The 17319-nt window shown below is 41.7% G+C and overlaps 1 protein-coding gene across 4 annotated transcripts in view; it reads right to left on the reverse strand.

Moving 5' to 3' along the window:
- satb2 (SATB homeobox 2) overlaps positions 1-17319 on the reverse strand; it is an 83047-nt gene that overhangs the window by 15596 nt on the left and 50132 nt on the right. For 3 of the 4 annotated variants that reach the window (XM_032515241.1, XM_032515240.1, XM_032515242.1), the window contains exons 4-12: positions 16186-16312; positions 13169-13292; positions 12420-12522; positions 9765-9815; positions 8583-9172; positions 5388-5600; positions 4670-4756; positions 3744-3896; positions 930-1124 (exon numbers count right to left, since the gene is read on the reverse strand). In XM_032515241.1, coding sequence (XP_032371132.1) covers positions 930-1124; positions 3744-3896; positions 4670-4756; positions 5388-5600; positions 8583-9172; positions 9765-9815; positions 12420-12522; positions 13169-13292; positions 16186-16312 — 1643 coding nt within the window. The remainder of the gene's footprint in view (positions 1-929; positions 1125-3743; positions 3897-4669; positions 4757-5387; positions 5601-8582; positions 9173-9764; positions 9816-12419; positions 12523-13168; positions 13293-16185; positions 16313-17319) is intronic. The other variant, XM_032515243.1, reaches the window with a different exon arrangement.

Here is a 17319-nt window from a genome sequence, read left to right on the forward strand (position 1 = left end):
CTCACTCAAAACAGCATGGATAGTCTTTTTACAAGTTTGTATGCGTGTGGAAGCACCGGAGACACAAAACAAATTCCAGAAAAAGTGTTTTTTTTCATAATAAGGGTACTTTAAAGATCACAAATTAGCATGTTATGTCTCGTCTCGTTTGTTCAATCTGTACAAAACCAAAAGTTGTAGTTTTACTGGGAGTCCTGTGTTGAACTGTTTCCTGACCGGGACCAGTTGCCAGGACATCAGAGCAGACTCCAAGCCAAGAAATAGTCATATACATAATAAGTGTGGGGGAAAAAATCCATACAGCATAGTAACGCAATATGATCAGTAAAAATACTGTATGGATTTACAGGCGCCGAGTATCGATTTTTTTATATTATTATTATATTCTAGATTATATGTGTTGGTCAGTTTGTCTGCTTGACAATCTCATTTTGCAGCATTAAAAATAAAGTGATATGAACAAAGAGAGAAATTTAACTTTTTAGATAAAACAGATGTTGACAAAGTTTCATTTTGGGGAAGTCATTTAAAAAAAAAAAAGGGTTTTAAATTGCAATATATCGCAGAAAATTGCAATATGTTTAAAATCGTAATAATATTGTATCGTGGCGTAAGTATCATGATGATATGGTGTCGGGAGGCGTCTGGTGATTCCCACCCCCTAATATATAACCCCCTGGAAAACAGCAATTCTATGTCAATGGGAAATGTGCTGAACTGATCCCAAATCAAAACAGGGGTCAAATAACACATTTTCAGGATACTTGTACATGATGGTGAAGTAAGAAAATATTTTTACGATCACTTTCCACAGATGTAATAAATATTGCTCAATGAGGTGACGTGCAAATCAGTTTTCACTGTATGAACCGGAGACTCAAGTTTAACGCCAGGTGTTACAGGTTAACAGCAGCTAAAACATGTCTTACCTGTGTGTCCTGCGGCAGGTGGAGGACGGTGTGCAGCCTCTCCGAGTGATGGTGCCTGGACTCCTCCTCGTACGCCAGGTCTCTTTCGGCCTGCGGCAGCGTCAGGAACCTCCGGATGGTGCACAGGTTCTCCCACAGCGTGCGGTTCTCTGGGCTCGGGTTCTCCTTCCACCGGAGCAGCTCACACAGCCAGCCCTGGAGACGAGATGGAGACAGACATGGAGGAAGAAGGCGGGGGTTAGATACAGAGGTGGAGGTGAAGGAGTATGCACATACTTTGGGAAATACGCTTTTTGTTGTCTTGCTAAGTTATATGAAAAGTTTGAAACCACTCTTATGTCTGTACAGTAAAGCCCGGGCCAGACCAACGATTGGTGACGAGACAAGTCGAAACATAAAGCGTTCTGAAACCTGCCAGTTCAAACCGATCATCTCCATAGCAACAACTCTTTGTACTCTGTCCCAGCTTCCGACTTTCTGGCATTTTTACAGCTGGATGTATTATTTGTTGAGTTTAAACATGAATGTGGATAGCATTAGTGATAGTGAGATGCTTGCTACAGTTACATTTCTAGTGCTGAATCGGCAAAAATATTTTATTTCTCTGGTTCACTGCTTTGTTCCGGCGGCGCTCGATCTCTTTAGTCACTCGTTAGCTCGCTCCACCACGTTACCGCGCTCGCAGAGCTCGTTGAGCCTCTGTGTAAAACTCTGCCGTTTGGACCAGTTGAAAGTTTGTAACTTAGAAATAAAATGGATTACGGCTCATTTCATTTCTGTAGTTTGTAGCTGACTTTACAAGCTGACTACGGCGTGTAAAGGCATGCCACCCGCCAAAGTGGCTAGTGAGAGTGGTGTTACCCGCCACGGCCCAAATCTAAGTGCATTTGGCAGGTTGGCGGGTGCTAATGTCAAGCCCTGCTTATGTTCCCATGACAGCGTCTGGAGATTTGACCAGCTCAGTCTCAGAGATGGACCACTTCAGACCGGTTCAACTTTTCCCTGCAGCGTTCTATAACGGCCCGTCTTGTTGGGAATCTTTGGTCCGAACTGAGTTTAAAGGTGCCATGGCATGACAATTTCACTTAATGAGGTTTTTAACATTAATGTGTGTTCCACCAGTGGCCAGAAATGGTGATGGGTGTAAACCGAGCCCTGGGTATCCTGCTCTGTCTTTGAGAAAGTGAAAGCTCAGATGGGCCGATCTGGAAGCTCAGTGACTTCCTGTAGTCTTGGCATCACTGTAAAGTTATTTCCAATCTTTATGCTAAACTAAGCTAACCTACTGCTAGACGTAGCTTCATATTTACCATACAGACATGAGTGTGGTATCAATCTTCTTATCTAACTCTTGGCAAGAACGTGAATAAGTATTTTCCCAAATGAGTATTCTGTTAAATCTGTTTTATAGAAATATTTTGAAGCAGAGGGTTCTGTTCCCCCTGAAAGAATATCCCAGTGGGCCATCCTTGTATTTCCTGTTTTATGAACCGTTTTATGAGCCTTCTCCAGCTGTGGAGCCAAAGAATCAACACCTCTCAGCTACTAGCAATGACAGGGAAGAAGAAGGATGAAAAGGTCCACGAGAGAAAAGACAAGTTAAAGTATGAAGGGATACAGGAAGAGTGAGATGGGAAATGACAGAGAAAGAAGAATGGAAATGTCAGGAGATACAAATTTAACAGAAAAGTTGAAAACTGCGCAGGGGTTGTGAGGTAAATGTCAGAGAGGAAGATGGGGGATGGAGAGATGGAGAAGATTCAATTATATCTGCTAGACTGGTTCTGTTTGTGACACCAGCTGTTGTGTTCAACCAGCCACCTCGGGCAGCATGCACCGCTAATAGCCTGATCTTCTCTCTCTTCCTCTCTCTCTGTCCTTGTGGCCAGCTGCAGCAGATGGGTGCACTGAGCCGTGACCCTCCGCCACCCCCAGACCAGCCAACCTGGGGGACCTCGCTAACTGCGCACACACACACGCACACACACACACTGAATACATACATCTCTACAAATTACCTTTCTCACGTATAGCCACGTTTGAACGGACTATATCCATAAATAAAGATGTTTTTCAGCTGCTCGCTGCGCATGTGTGCCTCTATATGGCACTGCAAAAAGTTCACTTTCAAGGAATCACATGGGCAGTACCTTTTTAGAACAGGGGTCTTTTCTTGGCTGAATAAGAGCAGGGTTCCCCTACTACATATTGTATTAAATTGAGTTGCATGTTAAACTGGGCCTACAACACCATGTTGGGGCACCCTAAAGCCTTTACACATACCTTTTTGTGGTGCATACAATGCTGAGATATTAAAATAATTATTGACATTCCTATATTCATCATGGTTTAATGGTATACATGCATGAAGCACAGGGAATCCTTAAGCTTACCTGTATCTGTGGTTGGCTATCTTCATGTCTACCTTACACCTAGAGGCCGATATGCCTTTCATCAATGTTGTGTCAATTTAAAAACAAATCACATATGGGCCAATATGACTTTTCTAATAATATGTTGGACTCATGTTTATGTATGTTTTCAGACTACTGACTATTTCTTTTTTTAAATGGTTAAACAATAACTTGGGGCCCCCCTGGAGTAACTGTTAAAGATCTCTGCTTTACAGTAATTAAGACAAATGTTAATAATATAGATAGTTCCAGTGCCACAGTACATCCTGTCATCAAAGCTCTGAGAAAACATTCATCGTGAGCCGAGTTGACGCAGTTGATGACTGAGTGTGAACTCTGCGCTCGCTCAGATGTAAAATCTTTTTTCTTTTCTTTTATTCTCTCCAAGTACATCCCTCACCTGGCTCTTGTTGGCGGCCACCTTAGCAAACAGAGCCTGGGACACCTTTGCTCTCTTCATCTCCTGCTGAATTTCGTCGTAGATGCCTGACGTGATGTTGACCAGCGACTCCAGCTTCAGTGGGAGGTCGGGGGGCGGGCCGGACGGCTTGGGCTGGAAGAGGGCATCGACAGGATGATGTAACACAGAGTGAGTACAAAGTAAAGCCCCTCTGAATGGTAAATGCTGAGTGTATGTGTGTGTGGGGGGGACGCAATCAGATAAGTTTGGATGACAGGAAATATCAAAGATGTATAGTATATATTGCAGAACTGCTAAGAGATCTATCCACAAAAACAAATCATGTGTATACATATGAGGAAAGGTTATCAGCTGATGATCGGGTCGAGCTGCTCCAGACATGCAGTGTTCCCTGTGCGAGCATTGGCCGCACATCTGCAGCGCACGTCTCCACTTGAATTTAGTTTACAGATCAAAGTCATTAAGTCCTTCTCTTTTGTCTCTCTTTTGTTGTTTCTGTTTGAATGAACATGTATTGGCTCTCAGAAAGCTTGTATACACAATGTTTGAAGTTGTCCACAAGACATGTACAGACCAGCTAGCTTACATTCCCTCAGTGTAAACGATGCCGAGATTATTTTACATAGACATAATAAGAATAGCATACAAATTCACGCACAGCCATGAATGGGCATTTGCCCTGACATCAGAGGGAGCCTCTTATCACTGATGGTTGCTAAACTGTCATGTGCACATTGAAAGAAATGTCCAAATACTGTATAATGTCCTTTGTGTTTACAATATGCTCCTATGATGGCTTTGAAGCTGTTGTTCCATTAGAAATGGAATCTGTTTTATGGTTTAGAGACACAGCGCATGACGTGCCTTCAGTCTGCTCTGTGAGTTAAAGATTGCAGATAACTCACCGAGTTGGAGATCTTAGTCTTGTTCTTCCAGATGGAGGCCCAGGTATCAGGGGTTATCTGGTCATCCATGCCCCTCTCCCACACTTTCTATGCACACACAAGACACACGGCATCTTACAATCACACGTTTGCATCACTATAAACAAAGTCAGGATCAACAGAAGTACATTTCTAGGATAAAGACTGACATCCGGTACATGGCTCACACCCGGACGTCAGGCGTTTGCCCCTCTCTTTCCGCTCTCTGTGTGTTGCCGTTCTTAAAATCCCTTTGCTGCCCCCAAAAAAAACCCAAAAACTTTGAGCTAGCAAGCTACACACTGAAAACAGCATGTTTTGAAGAAAATTTAGATCTTGCAACAAGGCTGGCTTGCTTGGTTTTTTCAGGGAGCGATTGTAAAGATTTACAAAGAATATGTTGACAGCATTTCCTCCCTAACTGGGACGTTTTGGGACCGATCGCTGTGGACGAAGCACACACACAGAGATCCACTGGTAAGAGCAAATTGTGTTTAACCATGCATCCAACTAATTTAAATAACTCCCCTTTCTGTACTGTGGGAACAGTTATTTAATATTGTTTGTGGTATTTTCTTTTGCAGGGTGCCATTGTTCCACCAAAACAAGTTCCTTCCCGAGACTATTTAGTTCCGCTGCGACCACAGCGTGGAGTCCGGATTCAAATGTCAACAACACAGTGACTACATGGCGCACTAACCTGTGAGAGGCGCGGAGTGCCGGGGTTGGAGGAGTTCGAGGCGGGAAGGCCGACCGTAGGGTTCATGGTGCGCTCTCTCTCCTCCTGGTAGATGCGGTCTCTCTCGCTCTCGGCCAGGTTGAGGAAGTTCTGCATTGCTTTCAGATTCACCAGCAGAGACTGTGAGGCTGTGCGAGGGTCCTCCTCCTTCCGCAGGATCTCTGACAGCAAGCCCTAATCAATGAAGACACACACGGAGACACGTTTACACCGTGAGTTTAACTTTGCATCATCTAACTCCAAACCTCTATTTCCAATACACAAACTAAGGCTGCGTTCAGACTGCAGGCCAAAGTGACCCAAATCCCATTTTGTTGCTCATATCTGATTATTTCATGACAGTGTAAACAGCCCAAGTCACATGGCATCCAATCTTTTCCAGTTCTGATCTGGGCTACTTTCATCTGTAGTTCCAAATCAGATTTTTTTTAAATGCGGCCTCCGTCATAATGTGAATAGTCAGTCAAAAAAAGAATCTTGTAACAAATCAGAATTGAGCATTAAGGCCTGTAGTCTGAACGTATTTTAATATGCACTGAAGTGGCTTATCTCAAACCAGGTTTTCTTTTTAAATGTGGGGTGATTGGCTACTTGCTGTCGCTCTACTTAAGCCAAAGGTAGCGCTGCGCCTAGTTGGCCGGCGCCGCTCTCCCCAAAGGAAAACAAGCTTTAACCACGGAACCACGGATGCAGGCGGCTTTGGGAAAGGTTTTTTAGTGGGAATGTTAATAAATGGGTTACCTAAATATATTGCATTACTTGCTTATTTTCTTAGCAAGTTATTTTATCTGTTGATGTTGAAAAAGCTTTTACTGTAAGTAATGAAACGCTGAACTAATATCACAAGTGTATCTTCAGTACAAGTAAAAGTCCTGATTGAAAATGTTACTTAAGTAAAAGTATGTAGCCTATCATCAGAAAAATGTACTTTTTTAAAGTATTAAGTAAATTATATTAATGTCCCCTGTGACTGTTGAGCGATTACATATCATCATCGTCATCAGACCAGGACCCTTTGACTGAAAGAGAGAGCAGGGACACTACTACAGATATTGTATAAAATGAAGTTACATATTAAACTGGACCTACAATAACGTGCATTTATAGCAGCCTTTTTACATATATATTTTTTTTGCATAGAATACTAAGCTATTTAAATAGCCTAATAATTGTTGGCATGATTTTATGAGTGAATGTTAAGCATGCATGTGGCACAGTGAAGCCTTAGAATAAACTGTTTCTGTGGTTGGGCTTTAGATATGCAAATTATATGTTGGATTCATGTTAAGACTTTTAAATCTTTGAAAAGAAATTAACAATAATTTGATGACCCCCTGTTGAAGATCCTCGTTAGAGGATTATGACTCATGTACTAATGTAGGGTCAGAGAGAAACGGAATTTCAATTGCTCTGTATGTCTGGCACATATTGACAATAAAGTTGACTTGACTTGCAAAAGCCAGTTGACATTTTAAACAATTAACTAATGATTATTTTTATTATGGATTAATCTGCTGATTGTCCATTATTGAATTATTGTTTGGTTTGTTCAAATTCTCAAAATAGTGAGAAATGTCTTTACTATTACTCCAAGCACTGAGTGACACCTTCACACTGTTTGTTTTGTTCAACCAACACTCCAAACCTCAACATTATCTTTTACTAATGACATTTTTTAAATACATTTTTTTTACATTTTTTGTACATTATTAATGTTAATATTTAAACTTTATGAAAAAGCAGGAAATCCTTGCATGTAAGAAGCTGAAACAATGACAGTTCACAACAGTTGACAACTACTAATACTACAATCGTTTAATCAACTAATTGTTTCACCTTTACCTATAGTATCAACTGTTAGGTAGTTTAATTTATAGTAAAACATATTTTATGAGCTTTTATGGTTTTTTTTAATGCATGCAATTTAGCTAGTAAAGTAACTAAAGTTGTCAAGGGATTGTAGTGGAGTAAAAAGTATGATATTTCCCTCTGAGATGGAGTTTAGTAGAAGTCAAAAGCAGAAGCAAATAAATAAGTAAAGTACCTCATTTGATTTGTACTTATAGGTACAGCATTTGAGTAAATCTGTTATTTTTGGGTAAAAGTAAGTAAAAAATGAAAACGATGAACTTCATACAGTATTAGCATACAGCATGGGTTGCATGGTCACACAAATACACACACTTTGAAAACACACAAGTGCAAAAACTCAGTGAAACACACCTGGCCTATACACCAACAGGTCTATGAGTCGCCTCCCATTACCCTGGTCTAATGGGGCGAGGGCTAACCGCCTCAGCGCAGCCTGAAAGCATCAGGTGTCTGTGCTGCTGCGAGGGCGGGGAACGAGACCCAAAGACCCAGCAAGCTACCGTGCCACGCTTCCGCTAATCCGCTGAAAAACCACGCTGTGCAGAATTATACAAACTCTGTGTGAAAAATGATATCAGGGACGTCAGTTTCTATTTATTTCTATCAACTATCTCCTCTCACCTAAGATGTTGCAGAGAACGAGAACAATGATCCATTCAGTCTGAGAAAATGTAGCTCCATAGGGGATTGTTCGGTCTTGTCTTACTCGATTCCACCACAGGATGATATCTATTAATGGTCAGATTAGGGCTGCACAATTTTTTTTTTTATTGTCATTGCCATATCAACTTGCACAATAAACACATCGCAAGAGGCTGCCACATATCGCCAAATACACTTTTTTTGTATTAGTTTAAAATAAATATCAGTAGAAAACGGCACTTTAAAATGTAACTGTCATTAGTTTTTCCAGTGGCGCCTTTTAAAATTCAATTTGTTAATTAAAAGAATGTTGGGAATGATTTACTTTAATTTGTTTTAAAATCAGCCACCAATTTATTGTATTTAAGTTAAAAATTGAAAGCAGCAGAAAGAAGTGCACTTTAATATCTATTTAATTCTACCAGGTAATATATTTATCTTGATTTTTCAAAAACATTATCACATATTTTCCTCTCATCGTGCAGCCCTAATTCACATTATCTCCGTCCTTGTGTCTCCATCTGAAGCTACCCTCTCTCATCCATTGTGCCCTCGCTTCTCCTCTTCCTGACGTCATTGCACCATCACACTTTCCCAACTGTCTCCTAACCTTCTTGACCACAGTCTGTCCTGTTTTCCTACCTGTGTGCGGTTGAAAGCCACACGGGCGAACACGGCCTGGGAGACACTAGCTCTCTTCAGCTCGTCTCTGACCTGCTGGTAGATTTCACAGGAGACCTCGGCGGCCGAGGGGTTGCTCCCGGGATGGTCGCCGCCGCCTTTGGATGAACCCCGAGGGATGGGTGGGTGGTTGAGGAACTGCTGGTTGATGGCCTGCGGGTGCTGATGGGCCAGCAGGCGGCTAACGGCTAGCTGCTGGTTGATGAGGTGGGCCATGGCGAGCTGTTGACGCACCAGCTGCGGGGAAAGTTGAGGGGAGAGCAGCCCACCTGGCCCCAGCAGGGGCTGCAGGGCACCGGGCGGGGGCGGCGGGGGCGGAGGAGGAGGCACCTGGCCTGTACGGAGAGGGGGGCTGTGGTGGAGGGGGCCATGGGGTGAGGACTGCTGCTGGGGAGGCTGCTGAGGCGGCTGAGAAGGCGCCTGCATGTCTCCAGACCCCACCTTGAGGAGGGGGCCGCCGGCTCCCAGGTGACTGAGCTGGGCCAGGCCGGCCAGGTGGGGGGGAGGTCTCTGGCCCAGCACACAGAAGTCGGCCATGTTGTCTCTCTCTACTGGAAAGGAGGAGACAACAGTGAGTGTGGTCAAACACCTTTACATGAGCACTAGTCTCGCTTTGCCAGACCTTCCTCCACAGCGCTGCGGAGGAAGGTCTGGGTAGTCAGCATTCATAGCATTCTGAGATGGAAGAAAAACATGCTCTAATTTGTTGGCATTTCTTTAAACCAATCACAGCCGTCTTGGGGGACGCTAAGGGACTTACAGAGCCACTGTTCTGCTACAAAATAGCCTCTGGAAGGAACTTGTTTTGGTGGAACATGTGTACGTTCAAAGTTTTAGTCATGCAACAGAAAACTCAGATTGGACAGATAGTCTAGATAGCTGTCTGGATTTACCCTGCAGAGATCTGAGGACCAGGTAACCATAGTCCTCAGATTGGACAGATAGTCTAGCTAGCTGTCTGGATTTACCCTGCAGAGATCTGAGGACCAGGTAACCATAGTCCTCAGAAATCCACCAGAGTTTAAAATGACAAGCACAAAGAAAGAGGAAGGTGGTGGACATCCGGCCATGAGCAATCCCAGAAGTAGAACGTCGTGGATGTAGACTACATGAGCACAGAGTCAGATAGATTGGATTTCTTACTTTTGATGTCAGCAGGATCCCGTCCAGACCACATCTTCTCCAGGTAGTCTACTGCTCAACGAAACATATATGGAAAATCTGTCAGCTGGGATGTAGTTGATCTACGAACAGTACATGTCCGAATAGTAGCCAAACATCTCATCCATAAGGTCTATATAACAAGCAAAATTACCTTTGAAGCTCATGGACAGATTTATGATAAATTCAAAAAACAAAATAGTCTCATGGTCGATTAATCTGTTGATTATTTTTTCAATTAACCAATTAGTTGGTGTTGGTCTATGAAATGTCAGAAAATGTTGAAAAATGTCAAGTAACTCTCTCTCTTCCTATATCCCCTTCTTCCATTCAGTATTTAACGTGATGATTATAAGTGCAGCTTCTCCGTAGGTAATTACAGATGATTTGTTTTGAGTCAGAGGACCATGTTGCTATTTCAGTTTCATAATTTCATATCTCCGCTGATCAGACTCTCTGTAAAACTACAGTAGATGAACACTGACCAACCTTTTACACTACGCCATGTTGACTTCATCCCTTCATCACAGGTTGTGTGTCTGAAGCTGGATTTATACTTGATGCTTTGATACCTACAGCGCAGGTTCTGATTTATAGTCCCGTGTCAGATTGCACTCGATGAAAGCACCCGTGCACCCCCTGTGATCAAGCCCCAGCACTTGAATTATATACCTCACCGCTAAATGTGTTTACATTATTGTATTTACTTTATGATAGAGAGGGACTGCGTACGCGCCGCCTCGTCTTTTACTGAACAGGGGACGGCTGCCATGCAATCGCAGTGTTTACGTTCATCCAATCAGAGAGAGAGAGAGAGAGAGAGAGAGAGAGAGAGAGAGAGAGACACTGTGTTCTTAAACTTCCTCCTGTATGATAATCCCCGCTGGCATCAGAAGCAACTCGAGTTGACCCAACCACAGAAATGAAAGTCTTGACTTGTTTTAATTCTGTATTTTTGTACCAAATGTTCTATATATATATATATTATTGTAATCTTACTTTCCTAAAAGTATGAGCACTGATCCGACTATGTAACCGTCTGTACAATAATCTTTGGCTCGATTTTTTTTTTTTTTTTTAACCAACAGATGGTGGTATCACTGTAATCCCGAAGTAAAGTTACTTTTTTGAGGAGTTGCACCTCTTCTAAGGGGCAGCAGTGTGGTTACGTGTGGAGGTTCTGCAGCTAGCTATAAATCTATTTTAGGAATTGTTAGCAGCTCAGTAGAAAGATGATCTCCCTTTCTCCAATTGTTTAATTTCTCAGAAGGAAAACTGCACAATATTTTCCAAGAAGTCCAAAAAGTTATTTTTTTTATTTTCTCCTACTTCAGGAATCATGTTGCGACCCCTGGATTGCAATCATTACAGCTCTCTGTTTTACAGGACATAATGTGCAATATCATGAACAACCTACTCAAGGTTTGATGTAGTACATACACGTCGATGTGCCACTTCTCATGCATATGTATGTGCAACCCACTAAGAACGGCCCTTACTATCTGGGACTTCAAATTAAAATCACATGTTTGTGAACATGTTTACAAATTTTTACGTACAAATTCCAATTTGTGTTGTTCTCACATTGTATTCTACAAGCTCGCACATTTTGCACCATATTAGATTAGATTAGATTCAACTTTGTCATCATACATGTACAGGTACAATGCAACGACATAACATATTTACCCTCATATGCAGCAATATGCACCAGTACTATGCACCAGACATAACAGCAACATGCACCAGACATAACATATTTACCCTCATATGCAGCAGTATGCACCAGTACTTTTTTACTCATATATTTGCACTTTTTCCTAACTTTATACTACAACTGCTGCACAACAATTCCCCTCTGGATAAATACAGCTCCATCTAGGCCTGTCCCAAATACTTTAAAGCTTTCTTCATAATGCTGACATTCAAATTCAAATTCTATGCAGGGTTTGTCAACTGTCATTCTGTTTAACACCGTTGCACAGTATCACAGTTGCAGTTAAAGATTAGGCCACACTAATATAATTAGTTTTATACTAATTGTAGAATTAGATCCCAGTGGTGGCTGTGTAGGACTGTTTCCAACTCGTGTGATTCAAACGTTTCGCTGCGCTGTTTCTGTCGTAGCATAAAGTCGCTGGAAGCCTCAGGGAGCGATTCTTTTTTCATCATTACTGTATGTCCTAATTGGATCAGCCTGCTGCCTGCATGTATTCATGCTGACAAAACTGACGAGTTATTCAAGAAAGTTGGTTTTAATAAAACAAAGACCAACTCATTTAATCCGATCAATTGCTTTATTCAAATGTCAGATTTTTGTTCTGAGGATTTCTTTCTTTGTAGGGTAAATTTTTTTTCATTCAAAAAAAAAGCTTAAAGCAACACTAGGGAACTTTTCCCGCTTCAGTCCCCTTACAGATTGGAAGCAGAATTACGTTTCATTGGAACTACAGATCCGCTACCCACTCTGGCAAACTCACATAGTGCGGTTATAGCTGTTATCACCCTGTTAGGATTTAATGAACTACTGACACTTTGGAAACATTATAATACGGCCCTAGTTCCATCTTATATTGCCGGGGACCCTACCCCCCACATTGGGAACCCCTAGTTAACTGTAACGTTGAAAAAACTCACCTTTGATTTTCTTATACTTCTTGTACCAACGACCAAACTCCTGGCATTTGGCAGTGGAGACGTTGGCGTAGTACGAACTGTTCACTATGGAGGAAATCATACTCTGAGGGAGAGAAAGGGAGGGTAGAAAGATAATTAATAACCAACATAATGTGAAATGCTTATACTCACGCAACAACCTCATGGCACACACACACACACACACACACACACAATAGAAATAGACAAACATTAATCATGATTGGAAGCCACCCATGGAAACTGGAGCCAGTACAGTGCAGACAGGGAATCTCATGCCACACACACATATGCTTGCAATTCATGCTGCGATCAACACCCCCACCAGAGCTGCATTTAAACACAGTGTACACACACAAACACACACACACACACATAAATCTCCCACAGCAGTCATTATGAGACCAGGATAGAGAGCTAAACATGCAGCTGGGGAGATTAACGTGATTGAGGAGACAGTGCTTTATTTTGTTGGGTGGAGTTTGGTTAAAATGTAGCAATAATCAATACAATGCATGTTGGATTAATCCTAAACGTCTGTCTCATAAGGGTTGACTTTAGTCATTAGTCACTACACATGTGAGAGAGACTGACACTTATTAAGAACATCTTAAAGAATAAATTATTGAATTGATGAGCAGTTTGCTTATGAGCACCATTTGATTTAAGTTGAGGAACATGAGGGTCTGAGTTGTTGTTAATGTTGTTGAGTAGCAGCCTCTCATTGTTACCTGGGACAGGGGACACTCTTTGGCCAGAGTGCTTTGGTTCATTTCCTTTAGCAGCTCTTTGAGAGCGTTCCTGACAGTCGCGTGGTTCCACTGTTCACACGGCAGATCCTCCAGCTTTGAAAAACTACAACGAGCCAAAACCACGCACAGGAGTCAGTTCCATCTTTGGGTTATTAGGTTGAGACAAAAAACAAACTCTTAACAGAGTGACAGTTAAAGAAATAGATTATGTGCTTTCCCTGTCCTGCAAAGAGTTAGATGACAAGATTTGATTTGTTCTCATCTGTTCTAAGTAAAATGAAAGGAGTCTCTGTCTGTCTGTCCTAAGATTTTCTCGACTACCTTCCATCCGATCAACACTCGGCGGGTGTATCGCTGAAGACGTAAGGAAGTGCAGTGTTGAGTCTGAAGTTGTTTAGATTAGCAATTCCCCAAAAAGCTGCAGCAATATCAGAGGCCAAGCAGTGGGCTCGTTCCAAACAGGCCCGTTTGAGAGAGCATTGCACTAGTTATAATAAATATGAAGGTACAGCCAGAAATCTCTTAGCTTAGCTTAGCATAACGACCGGAAACAGCTAGTCACTTGTCCAAGACAACATCCATCTACTAGCACAGAAGTGTAAAAAACAAGAAATGACATCGCATGAAATTAAACTAATCAATCACCTTTCCCCCAATCGTTCCAACACTCCCAAATATAGCTACAAACAACAACAATAATATTAATACAGTGGTTTGAGAAAAAATTAGAATATAATACATTTATTTTTCATCTCCCAGCAAAAAATAATAATAATCCTAACCCTTTGGACTAATGTTTGGCCAGGGGTTGTGACTTCCTGAAACATCTGGTTGCTCGGCAAGATCTCCAAGAACAAGTCCACACCACGTTGTAAAACTAACACTTTTTTATGCTTTTCTACGTTATAAAACAACATATGGTGTGTTAATTATTGAGCTTTAGAGGAGCTGGTAGATACCTTCAAATGGAGCCGAGCAAGCTGTTTCCTCCGTTTCCACTCTTTATGCTAAGCTGAGCTAACCGGCTGCAGCTTCATATTTACCATACAGTCTTGAGAGTGTTTTAAATCTTCTCAACAAATTTTTCCTTCAATCTTAAATTAAACCCAAATCAAACCCCAGCTCCGCTGACCTTCCAAACATCCTGTATTAACCTCATCCTCAAACCCCACTTACTTTCTGTATGAACTTTTCTTCCTACAATCTCCCAGTTTTTATTTTAATTTCAACTTCCAATGAGTCATTTTCGACTCTGAGCACATTGTGCCGTTGTTTGCTATGGAGACACGCACAAACATGTAAACAAATCCTGGTATGTTCCAACACAATAACAATAATAACCGTCTCATCTGGAGTTTATCTGTTTTTATCTTTTCATCAGCACCCTGCTTCACTTACTCGAGGGAACTAGGAGTTCCTGGCAGACGGACTCTTTCTGACGGAGACAGATAACAGATAAATCCCCACCTGGTTGTTTAGTGTTTAATATTGCTTGCTTTCAAATTTGATAGATATGGAAAGTTTTCAAACTGCAATAAGATGCAATGACATCAGCGTACCAAGCGTCTGGTTTAAAAGCCTCACTGTGTGCTCGAGGGCGTAACTTTGGGTTCGATATTGGGGGCGGGGATAAATCATAACTGGGCGGGTCTGGAAAATTTGGGGCATGAAACACTTCATTTCCTGCGTTCTGGTGAATTTTTCAGCAACTATTGGGAGGGACGAAAGTTTTTTTTTTTTCAATTCGAAGTTTTTTTGAAAACACCCGTTGGTAGAATACCAAGACAACTGGAGGAGGTTTTCAGATGTTGAATAATGTCCTCCAGGTTTTTATGGTTGATCGTATGATATTGTGTCATATTGGAACTAGTTTTGCCTGAACACTGTGACAACACATGTCCTGGACTTGATATGGAGGCACTGACTGTTAGTCTTATTTTTTTGAAATATTTCTTCGAAGAAGGATGCAAAATCATTGCAGGCCTTGGTAGATAAAAGTCCAGATGCTACTGGTCCTGGAGGGTTTGTTAACCTATCGACAGTAACAAACAAAGCACATGAATTATTATTATTATTGGAGGAGAAAAGCTGAATGAATGTTTCACTGGTGTTTTCAGTGATATACCGTTTTCTGATTATCTTTGTTTGGACACTTTTGGGCCCGGAGATAGGTCAGAACACTAAGTCAGTGTTACTAAAGTTTAGTTACACTTTACATGAAGGTATCTACATAAGAGTGTCAAGACACGGTCAGGACACATGAACCAGAACCCTAACTGGAAAACACAGAATGACACCTCCTAAAAGAACATAAACGTTATGTCATAATGTTTATGACTTGTTTGTAATGTTTATGACACGGTCATGACAGTGTCATATCACTTATGTAGAGACCTTCATGTAAAGCAGGGGTCTCAAACTCAATTTACTTGGGGGCCGCTGGAAGTAGAGTCTGGGTTTGGCTGGCCGCATCAATATTCCAAAAAAAACCTCTATTTCCTCAAAAAAGCGGCAACTGCCGGTGCTTTAAACCCCTAGTCTGATATGGTTGGTGCATTTCACAACAACAGACATCACACTTGTCAAACCTCAGCATTTGCCACAAGGGCACTTAGCTAGCTTGACAACGGTTAACACGCTGTCACGAGACTACGGTAGCCCATAGTGACATGCGCAATGACAAAAAGTTTCAGAACGCGCGGCCCGCACTAACACTTAACTTTGATGTCAAATAGGGGGCCACAAAATATCATCTCCCGCGGGCCGCAATTGGCCCCCGGGCCGCGAGTTTGAGACCCATGATGTAAAGTGTAACCCAAAGTTTATTGGTCGATCCCTAGTTAGCACTCCATCCCCCTGTAACGTCCACTCTGCGTGTGCCTAAATACGGACGTGCAGTATTTACAGTGTTTTACTTTCTCACTCATTTAACATCTTAACAAATGCAATTAGACCCAAATATGTCTGGAAAAGTGGAACCAAAAACTCAATCTGACCTGTGCAGCTGGATGCGTAGAGTGACCATGTGGTAGACCTCCATCAGCATGTCGGCTACTGTAGCTTCTGGTGCGTCAGTCAGGAAGTGGACGGGCAGAGGGTTCCACCTTCCCACCTTGATGATGCCTGGATGGAGACATTGAAGATTTCTGTCACTTTGTCATGAGAGGTTTATCCGCTAACTGACACATTGGTGGGGATTCAGTTTTTTTTTTTTTATTACTTCTTTCCAATAAGGGCCAATTCCACCAAACATGTAGAAATGTGCCCACTTCCTTTCAACATTTATAATCTTGGTTTAGGCCCATTTTGAGCAGTTTGATGGGGTGTTGTAGCCCAGCCTACATTTTAGATTAGTTGCCGACATAAATCTTCAAGTCCTCTTTGCCAAATGAATCTCTAGTTTCTACATATTCTAATTTGAGTACTTGAGATTTATTTGACCAAATTACAGAAGAAAAGAAAATCTCACTTCGCTCAGTGGTTTAAGGTGCAATATGTAATACTGGCAGCTAGTGTTAAAAAACAGTTACAGCAGTACAAATTAAAAATCCTGGAGAGAGTCGTCTCTCAGGCAGAGTTTAACACTAGAAACAACCATAAAATACAGAAGAATGGGACCGGTAAAAGGGTTACTTCGCTGAATTTAAACCAAAGGGAAGAAGTGGTCTAAATCAGACTTAGATTAGGTCACACAGGATTAAAAGCTACTTTGCAAATAGTAGGGAATGGTAGTGGATTATGTTAAGATTGCCAAGACAAAGAAGATGTAAAACATGCACTTTTTATATGTGAGAAATATATAATTAGTAGAATGCTCTGGCAGAAAATGGAAGGAGACAACTCAATACACGAGATACATACATGAAAAAAGGGCATGACAAGGGAGAGACTTGAAGCTTAATTTGTTATACTTAATAATTCTGGTTTACTGAAAAGAATATACTTTTATTTTTTATTTTTATTTTTTTTTAAACTTAATTCAGGCCTAGACGCTATAAGGTCCATGGTATTACACACTCCTGTACAGTTGGTGGCAGTTTAATTCAAAAGTAGTAGTCCGCCAAATAAAAGAAGAAGAGTCGTCTCCCCGCCCCCTCCTCCCCAGACTCAAAGTCCAGGGAGGTTGCCAG

Source organism: Etheostoma spectabile, chromosome 5, assembly GCF_008692095.1.
Source record: "Etheostoma spectabile isolate EspeVRDwgs_2016 chromosome 5, UIUC_Espe_1.0, whole genome shotgun sequence".
Classification (NCBI taxonomy): domain Eukaryota; kingdom Metazoa; phylum Chordata; class Actinopteri; order Perciformes; family Percidae; genus Etheostoma; species Etheostoma spectabile.